The sequence below is a fragment of the Epinephelus moara genome, chromosome 18, assembly GCF_006386435.1.
Source record: "Epinephelus moara isolate mb chromosome 18, YSFRI_EMoa_1.0, whole genome shotgun sequence".
Classification (NCBI taxonomy): domain Eukaryota; kingdom Metazoa; phylum Chordata; class Actinopteri; order Perciformes; family Serranidae; genus Epinephelus; species Epinephelus moara.
In genome coordinates, this window is record NC_065523.1 from 4,736,515 (window position 1) to 4,747,075 (window position 10,561).

Genomic DNA, 10,561 nt, shown 5'->3' on the forward strand with positions numbered 1-10,561 from the left:
GTCATATTGTTGAGTCGACATCTGAACCAATCGCTCGCTCTCGCGGTTTTATCGCCGTCCACTTTTGTAAAACGTCAGAGCAAGTCGGGATGAAGTCGGACACAAAACTAACCGGCATGCATTGTGCGCAGATCGCCGGTGATCGAATCTGCGCAGGACTGGCTCATCTCGAACGAACCTACAGACACATAGACCGTCCCATTTAACAACGGACTAGCCTTCGGAGGCTGCGTAGGCCGCGTCCTTAGAAGGATGCAGACCCTGAATTGGGACACAGCTGATATCTATGGTGATGACGGCAAAGTCTCGCTCAGGATGACGAACCCAAACGAACTGATGTCCATGTCGCTTTCTGATGACGTCATGCACTTGTGGACGCAGTAGTGGTGGTCCGTGCAGTCTGTGCAACATTCGAGCAAAAAAGGTTCAACTTTTCAGCGGTTTTCGACATTTACTGCTCGCCATGTCATCTCTTCTTAAGGTCGACCGCGAGCTGAAGACTAGGGTGAGTGCGTGGAAGAAACACACCGGGCTTGAATACTGAGGCTAAGCTAACAGTCACTCTGTGTTCGGGCTCCCAACTCTCACTGTTCACTTTCAAGCAGGTCTCTGGGACTAATGCTCACTTCAGATTGGTTATGGCGTATTTAGTCAGACCCTCATTTTTTTTTATCACTGTTCTAAACCTCATGAACGCCAAGGTGTTCTTTGAACACGAGTCTAAATACTAATTCAAACACGTGAACTGGTCTAAAGTGCAGTTAAAAAGTCTGCAGTGATGATTTTCCCTCTGTCACAATTTTCCCGTTATAGCAAAGGAATTAGCTGCAATGCCATTCTTTAAGGAATCTTTATAACTATATGTTTCAAGTGGCGCATACTGGCTGATATGGGCTCATTGCAGTAATAAAGGTATCTGCAAATAAGTCAGCCAATAAATGTTAACAGACTGAAGTACAGAAATGACAAAGATATGTTTCAAATCAGTGCCCTCAAGAGAAAAGTGACTGTAAAATATCCTGCTCAGTACATGTCTTGGTTATCTGAAAATTATTAAACTCTCAAATATCGATTAATATTGGTATTGGCCTTAAAAAATCCTGTATCAGTCAGGCCATAATTTCAATTATATATATCTATGGTTTCAATAACCAAAAGTCAAGTGTTGTACTCTCCAAAAATATTCTGTCCACTAGGGATGCACGATATTGGATTTTTTGCTGATGCCAGTATGTAACAACTCATTCGACCGATAACACTTACTGATATCAATATATCCACTTTTTTCCCTACCTAATCTTAATGATGACCAAGTCTGTTCTGTAGTGGAATTAACATCATATTATGCATGCATACTCCTAACCCTACTCCTACCTACTATCGTGATGGCCCACCAGCAGATGGAGACATGAAATAAAATACTTTTCAGTGTAATATTCATTCACTCTGCAAAAAAAAGCCTGTTGGCTGATTCTGATAGTTCATTTTAAAGCTGATATCGGTTGATACTGATGACTTGCTGATATTATCGTGCATCCCCACTGTTTACTTCAGCTGATAAAATTTGTCATTGTCAAACTATAGGAGTAATATCAGAATGACACTGTGTAGCCTAAACACTCAATGCAATATATTGTATCGTAACTGACGTGATGTATAAGTGTTTCATTTTTCTAAACAATGTTTTAAGAGGTACAGCACACTTAAAGCTGGGCTGTAAACTAGGGATGCTCAGTAATATTGGCAAATTTGTACTGTTAAAGCTTTAAAATATGTAATATATAATTATATATTACAACTGTTTTCACTGAATTATAATCTTTAACTTAAGTGTAGGAGTGATGTAAACTCAATTCAGAACCCCAGCTAGTGTGTCACACTGTTGGGGAATTTTTAATGAATATGTCTGAAGGGTTACTTTTGGTTCCAAAGGTACTACACCAAACGTGTTTGGTGGAAACAAGGCTTAAGAGGTCTTCTAACTGCTGGTCAATCTGTTGACAGGTGGAAACATTCAGGGAGCAGATCAGCAGTGAGGTGAGTATCTAACATGATAGCCTACAGCAGAGCCAAGATCTCCTCCAGCATTTTAATCCGTATTAATTCTCTTTCTTTTATTTTCTCTGCTCCCTGATTCAGTTTTTAATTCATGGTAGCTTTTTTTTAAAATCATAAAACATTTTCTTTGTTTGCTACTGTAGGCCGAGCACCTGGTTGCCAGCTTTTTCCCTCAAAAGCTCCTAGAGTTGGACCACTTTCTCAAGGTCAGTGGCCTGACTAAAGGCTTGTTTCACTGTTTAAATACATGAAGGTTATAATCCTACAGATTTCAGTTCTAGTTGATGTGGCAACACCTGTGGTTACCTGTGGTAACAACAAGTGCACTTATATGGTGTATTCCAGGGGTAGGCAACCTACGGCTCCGGAGCTAAGCAGTTCTTTAGACCCTCTCCAGTGGTTCCCCGTGGCTTTAATATAAAATTATCTGGAAATGAATAACAGTTGTTTATTGCAGTCTTCAACTGTAAAAATGTGTAGCCTATCAGAGTCCGACGTTAAGGTTTTTTCCTACTTGCCCTGCCGGGCAAGTACTTCTCAAATCTACTTGCCCCATCTAAATTCTTACTTGCCCTGCTTAAGAGGTTCTTTTTCTGGCTGTGTGGTGCATATTTTCGCTCATGACTTATATCTTACATCAGCAGAGACGCTCAGCCAATGGAGGCAGCAGCACATAAAAAAGCAGCACACTGCAACTGGCCCCTCCGAGGACAGAAACAGGAGAGGAAATACACGATTACAGGCCTGGAGTTAAGATATTTTTAGGGCAAGGCCACTTTGGCCTTTGATAAATACAAATTTATTGGGGCATCACGGCCAAAATGTGGGGCACCAAGGCCAAAACCAATGGCGCAATAACAATATGTGCTAACTACATTGAATGAAGACAAAACAATATATGTGTTGAAAAACAGTACTGAGTTTATTAAAACTGGGTGTGCATGACTGGGGATATATCTCGTTTCTTGTTGTTTTGATTCATGTCCCTTATTTTTTAAGTCTTTGAAATCTCTTTATTCTTTTGTTATCTCCTAGTTATTAAGAAATTATTATTAGAAGAAGATTCTTTATTGTCCTTTCTCAGCACATTACATACATTTGACCTCTGCATTTGACCCATCCTACTGTATACACTGGGAGCAGTGGGCAGCCACAGTGCAGCGTCCGGGGACCAACTCCAGTTCTTTTGCCAATGCCAGTGGTCAGGGTCACTGACAGGAGTATTAACCTAACATAGCCTACATATCTTTAATTATATAATTATTTATATGTCTCTATGTATATTTTTACATAAATCCCCAATATTTAATTTGACTTTAAAAAAAATCCTTTTTTCTTCATTTAATTTGACAATGTTTATTGTATTGTATTATATGTATTAATTCTCTACAGGATCTTGTATGTTCTTTAATGTGTGTTCAATTTATTAAAAGAAAAAAACAAAAAAAACCCGTTTCGGTGAACCCTGCAGCAAAGTGAGCCCTCTTCTTCAGAGAGGATCTTTGCCTCCCAGTTTGTTCCTGGTGACAGAGCAGAGTGAACCGTCTTTCTTCTCAGAGGATCTTTGTCCCATGAGAGCAGGCAGTGTAAACAACTTTTGCTGGTGATTTGACAGTCACTAGAAGCACATTATGACCGTTTGTAAAAGTTTCTATGTGGTACTTGTGTTGTACATGAGGTAACGTTAGCGGGTAAGGTCTGAGAGGCTGTCCGGTATGTGTGTGTCCGAGTCGGTGCTGCTTGCCCGATCGGGCATGTCTGCGCTGGGTCTGCTGGCCCGCCGGCTATTTTTACTTGCCCCGGGCATTCGGGCAACCGTTAATGTCGGACCCTGCCTATACATCGAATTAAAAATGTTGTAACGTTTCACCAACTTAAATGTGCGTCATACATCTGTGACCTGCTGTTTTATACATGACTTCAACGGGACTACAATGAACTACAACGGGTCGCGTGCCGGTGACGTCATAGGTGATAGAAACATGAGATTTTGACTGGCGGCAGAGCCAGGCTACATGCTACGGAAAGAGTTTAAGAGATCCTGATCACCTTCGGTACGACGAGAAAGTTAAAATGATAGGAGGTGTGTGCCCTTTTCAGCTGCAAGCCTCTGTGTGGACGAATGACCCTGTCAATTCATTAATTCAATTCATGTCCTGTCGATTCATTACTTAACATTCTTTAGAATTAACTTCTTGGCTTTTAACATCTCATGTTATTGTTGAGATCAACTGACTTTTGCTAGCTAGCTAACATTAGCCAACTAACCTGTGATGAAGTGCCGGCTGCCACAGACGTAACGTTAGGTGTAGTGACTGGCTGGATCCCACAGCTTTCCGTTTGATGGCTGTGGGCCACAGATTTCTTCTTTCCCCATTCTTCACTCTATCCGGGAGCAAAGAAAATCGCAGTTCTGTTTTTTTTTTTTTTTTTTTTTTTTATTGTTTGCTGTGCAGTGAACAACGCAGCAACTTTTCAGCATTATGAACTCCTAGCCGCGACTAGCGTCTCTCCTGGGTTGAGTTCAAAACTTTCACCCAAAGGGAGTGTGGCCGTTGTTACAGCAGTGAGTGACGTTGCGTTGAAGTCATGTATCCTCTAATTTTAGTAGCTGTGGCTAGCCTGGAATCTCTCTAGCATGGCTAGCTGTAGACTCCAAATCCAAAAAAGGAAAAGTCTTTGTGAAAGTAGAGGATTTAATAGTGTGTGGACAAATTAATTTGCTTTCATCACCAATGCTGCAAAGTCCAAGCACTGAATAATTATAAATATTCCACTGCAGAGTAGCCACCTTGTAGTAAATTATATTAATGAATGCTCATTAGGACCTATTCACAATGTTGATGGGTTTGATAGACTGTTACCTTAATTCAAATATGTTTTGCGGCTCCAGACAGATTTTTTGTTTTGTTTAGTTTTTTGGCCAATTATGGCTATTTTCATAGTAAAGGTTGCCAACCCCTGGTGTATTCACATTAACTGTGAAGCAAGTGTTTCACACAATGAGATGATAAGAGTCAAGGCAAAGATACCAAATAGACGTGAATTCACGCTGGGTGATGTGAATGACGAGAACACACGAAATATGTGTTGTTGCGCTATTACTGTATTTGCAAGTTTCAGTTTGCATGAGAAATTTGTGTTATGCTGTCTTGTAAAATCTAATCAGCTTTGAGATTCTCTTGACGTTACTGAGAATCAGAAATGGAGGACAAACTTATTGTCGCCATCTGTGGGCACCGGCAACTCTCTAAATCAATGTCAGTACTGCACATTGACAGAGGTTAGTGAGGGAAGCCATAACATCATTGTGAGTTCTGAAAATATGTATCTGTGACTTGTGGAAGCTTTTTTGTTGAGTTGCTTCTAAGCTAAATGCTCTGAGTTATTTTTTATTGTCGAAGGTAAACAACAAAAGGAGTGAAGCAGTAATGTATTGCTGCAGACAGGTTGAAAAATAAAAGAGTGTCACCAACATGGTTCATGTTGCTTCAGAGCACAGAGCCTCTGTGTTTAGCGTAATTATTTTATTCCAGCAATAGGTTGTACTTTACTGCAAAGCACTTTAGCCACTAACTGCCTTTCCCAATAGCTTCTTTGCAAATGACATCATACATCAGCACGCTGTCCAGATGGAGGACGGGCAACTGGAGGTAAAGCCCACCATCACTGCACAAATGCCTATGATTTGTGCAGTTTAATTGATCAAATTGGGAAAAAATAAAGTCCACTTCAAGTTCTCACAGAGAAACAGTGACAGACGGGGATCAATAACATTTGTCTTCAGTTTGGAGGAGTGGAGTCAACAAATTTCTAGGGTTCTCACAGTCATGGAAAACCTGGAAAAGTCATGGAATTTAACAATCATATTTTTCAGGCCTTGAAAAGTCATGGAATGAGTAAAAATCATTGAAAGAATTAATTTGATAATCTTCCTCAAAATGTAACATAATGGCAAATTTATTTTCTGAAGCTGTCGACGTACCCTAGCTCTAATATGCATTAATGTGTGATGTATGTTTACCATCATGTACATCTCTTCATTCTATCCTTGCTCTCCGTCTCTCCCTCTGTGAATGCCAGCTAGCTGAAATTACAATGGCCAGCAAGTAGGACAAGAAAAAATATTATGGGTCCTTTTAAAAAGTCATGTAAAAGTTTTGAAATATTGTCCATGAAAATGCGAGGGTACCCTGAATGTCAAATGTCACCATTGAATGTAGTTATGTTAAACATGCCTCGATTTTGATGCAGTTTAAATGTACTGTGAGAACTTCTCCATGATTTTAGCCATGACCCAGATTTTTAACAGCATTTCATCAGATTCCTGGGAATAGTTGACCTAGTGGGTAGAAAATCAATCAATCAATCAATCAATTTTATTTATAAAGCCCAATATCACAAATCACAATTTGCCNAGACAGAGAGAGAGAGAGAGAGACAGAGAGAGAGATGCAGGTAATAACAGTAGCTTACAACAACATTTGTAGCTAAAGTTAGCCAGTGTAAGCCTGACAGCAGTGAATCCATGTACAGAGTGAAAAATAAAAGACTTATACTCACATTTACTCACCGGGACAAAAATGAGACAGCAGTAGTTTCAGGTGTGGACCTAACCGTACACTGAATAGTTACAGTCCACTAGATTCTTGTAAACTTATATGTTAGTAATGTTAGGAGGTCTGGAGGACAAGATAATTTGTAACAACAATTGTGTCCAAATCGGCAAATCTGTCAAGTTTTGGGAAAAATCACCAGGGTTCACCACATTTTCATAGACAAAATTTCAAAACTTTTCCATGACTTTTAATGACCCATAATATTTTTTTTCCTTGCCCCTCTTGCCCAGCGTTTTTCAAACATATTAGATTCAGACTCTCTTCAATCATAATTTCAGCTAGCTGGCATACATGAAGGGAGAGACAGTACACATGGACAAAATAGAGAAACGTATGTGATAGCAACAAAACGTTGTTGTACAGACACATATTAGAGGCACGTTACTTCGACAGCTCCAGAAAATGAATTTGCTGTTACATTACATGATGTTGAAGGTTATCTTTGGACGATTACTATAACAATTTCATTGCACACAACAAATTCCATGACTTTTCCAGATCTTTACAATAAACTTTTCCAACTCCATTACTTTTCCAGGCCTGGGAAATGTGATTGAGAAATTCCATGACTTTTTCCAGGTTTTCCATGACCGTGGAACAGTGAATCACTTTCTGTGTGGATCACATCCAACATGAGTTTCAATTTTTTGTTGATACCTGCTTCCTGCAGGTTCATTCAGCCCTTTAATGTAGTCACTTTCCTCTGTATCCAATGCAAGCAGTATATGGATTTGTCACTTCCGGCCCTCCATCTGAATTTCACTCGTCATAAAAGTCATGTGATTGCAAACAAGCTTTGAGTTAGCACAACTGTTAGCACAGCTGTTCTTGGGTGATTATTGGCCAGTTGCAAAATGCTCTAAAACTTAACCAGTGGCCATATTCACAAGTAAGGTAAGGTGAAAATTTGCTTTGCATTCAGTGTAAATATACCATTATACTACAGCAAACACTGGCTGGCAGCTCAGGTCAAAGCAGATACCGTAACACTGGAGTACACACACACACACTGTATCTTTTCCTGTCAATCCCTCATCGGTATACAGGCAGTTTGAGTCCAGCATGGTAATGGTGGACTCTGTCAGGAACACTGCAGACTACTAAAGTGGCATGCAGTGGGCACCCCTGATCAAAATTTTGTTTACTGTGAGTAGTTATGTAAGTAGAAGGTGAACTGATCTCCAAAGCTTTATAAATATTCTGACTCCTTCAACCTTGTCCCAGCAATCAGCAGCCATGGGCTCCTCTAATCAGCTGCCTAGCACTCTGAAAACTAAAATAAGAGATGCCCACAAAGCAGGAGAAGGCTAAAAGAAAATAGCAGTGTGTCTACTGTGCAGTGACACCTGTACAGATATGACCTTCTTGGGCGAGTCAGCAGAGGAAAACCTTCCCTGTGTCCTCACCACAAAATTCAGCATCAGAAGTCTGCAAAGGAACATTTAAACAAGCCTGATGCTTTTTGGAATCAAGTGCTGTGGACTGATGAAGTTAGAATAGAACTTTTTGGAGGCAATGAGGAAACGCATGTTTAGAGAAAAAAGGGTGCAGGTTTTCATATAAAGAACACCTGTCCAGCTGTTAAACACAGGAGTGGATCGATCATGCTTTGGGCTTGTGCTGCAACCAGTGGCACGGGGGAACTTTTCACAGGTAAAGGGAAGAATGGATTCGGTTAAATTCCAGCAAATTCTGGAAGTAAACATCACAGCATCAGTAAAAAAAAAAGCTGAAAATGAAGAGAGGATGGCTTCTACAACAGGACAATGATCCTAAACACACCTCCAAATCCAAAATGGACTATCTCAAGAGGTGCAAGCTGAAGGTTTTGCCATGGCTCTCACAGTCCCCCAACATCATCATTAAAAATCTGAATAGACCTCAAAAGAGCAGTGCATGCAAGACGGCCTGAGAATCTCACAGAGCTAGAAGACTTTTGCAGGAATAATGGGTGAAAATCCCCCAAACAAGAATTGAAAGGCTTTTAGCTGGATACAATAAGTGTTAAAAGATACAAGAACCTGTGATACTTACCAAAGGGTGCACTACTGAATACTGACCATGCAGGGTGCCCAAACTTTTGCATCAGGCCCTTTCCTTTTTTGTTATTTTGAAACTCAACACAATTGAAATTTAAAAGCAATCTTGCTTAAAATATTGAATAAATGTGTCATTTTTAACTTTTTACCTTTTGAAGATCAATTAATCTTCTACTTACTTAACCATTTACAGTAAATGGAATTTTGATGATGGGTGCCCAAGCTTTTGCATGCCACTGTGTATAGGGAGAACAACTGAATGTAAATACATTAAATGGATGATGTAGAAAAAATGCACACCATAAATACTGTCAAAAACAGGGTCTGATGTTATGGAAGTCTTCCAGAGCAATAGTTAATGAGTGCTTATATTTGTTAGTGTTTCTCATGTAATTTTACTTATATGATTATTTCACTCTTATAAAACATTATTTGATGAGTAAGTTTTTGATTTGTAAGTGCCTGTTGTAATGTGTTTTTGGGGGGCCCTGTAGTTTGGGAGTTAAGAAACAGATCATTAATCCCAACATTCCCAGTTTAAAAACATAGCATCTCTCACTTCCTCATTTCCTGTTATCTCTCTGCTGTCTGTGAGAAAGGTATAACAATGACTGCCCCTCAAAAATACTTGTGTATATGTCTATTTTTTTAGGCCTATGAAGTACATTTCAAATTCTTTTTGTACACAAGGTAATTTTTAACCTTTTCCATGTGCTCTCTATCCCAGGAACCAATCCTCAACGTGACTGACCTGAAAGAAATCCATTCAGAGATCAAGTTCAGAGTCCCGGAGCCAATTATCTTCACTAACAGCCATGATGGCGTGGACACGGTGAGTCTACAGTAGTATTGCACGATATACTGGTACCAATGGTAGACTGCGGTACTAAAACTTCACGGTACATATGATACCATAATGTACCGTAGTACCGTAGTACGACGGTACCTCACAGTACCACTACTGTGGGATAAGTTCAAAGTCCAGTCGCAAGAGGGTGAGTGTCCATGCGCCATCCAATAACTAATGTCACTGCAGCAGCATATTGAGTGCCAGGTGGCCAGCGCGCGCTGAGCTATTGAGTATCTTTAAGCAGTGAAAGTTATTATTTATTTCTTTTTACTTGTAGGCTAGATTTGTTTATATATGCTGCAGTGATTTGTTTTCCACAGAGCTCTACGGTGCGAGCATTTTACTCGCGTTTGCAACTAAAAATAGTCTTGTGCAAGCAAAAGAAATCATTCAGGAGCACGCTGTGCGAGTACGGATTTCAACCAGCAACAGAAACGAAAGGCGAATCCTGCCGATTGTGGGTTGAACGGGGGTCACAGAGCCTCCACCATATTCCTGTCAAATACGGCGGCCATAGTGCTCCGCGGCGCAAGATAATGGCTTACCGGCGATCGAGAAGCCCGGCTCCAAGTCCAATAATTTCCTCTTCGTTTGTGTCATGACTGCCCAGAAGTACCTGAACAGCCAAGCTGTGGCGGCACACAGGTATGTGACGTGTCAGAGGAGAAACGAGCCATTCACATTTCTCTCTTTGTGGCAGGTAACGGTCCACAAACCTCACCGCACTTTAGGGACTGTTCTTAACTTATCAGAGGANCAGGTATGTGACGTGTCAGAGGAGAAACGAGCCATTCACATTTCTCTCTTTGTGGCAGGTAACGGTCCACAAACCTCACCGCACTTTAGGGACTGTTCTTAACTTATCAGAGGAGGAGGGTGGCTGGTTGATTTTTATTTTATTTATTTTATTTCAATCCCCCCTATGGTAATCACTTATTGATGCTGTTTTTGAAGTATGAATAAGTCAGTAAGTAATTTATTCCATTGAAATATCA

General features: G+C 40.3%; 1 protein-coding gene across 2 annotated transcripts in view; it reads left to right on the forward strand.

Annotated features, from left to right (window-relative positions):
- Positions 1-10,561, forward strand: part of LOC126404992 (proteasome activator complex subunit 3-like) — a 65,113-nt gene continuing 54,552 nt past the window's right edge. The window contains exons 1-4 of one of the 2 annotated variants that reach the window (XM_050068475.1): positions 1-505; positions 2,005-2,037; positions 2,202-2,264; positions 9,444-9,548. In XM_050068475.1, the coding sequence (XP_049924432.1) occupies positions 356-505; positions 2,005-2,037; positions 2,202-2,264; positions 9,444-9,548 (351 nt within the window). In that variant the 5' untranslated portion in view covers positions 1-355. The remainder of the gene's footprint in view (positions 506-2,004; positions 2,038-2,201; positions 2,265-9,443; positions 9,549-10,561) is intronic. The other variant, XM_050068476.1, reaches the window with a different exon arrangement.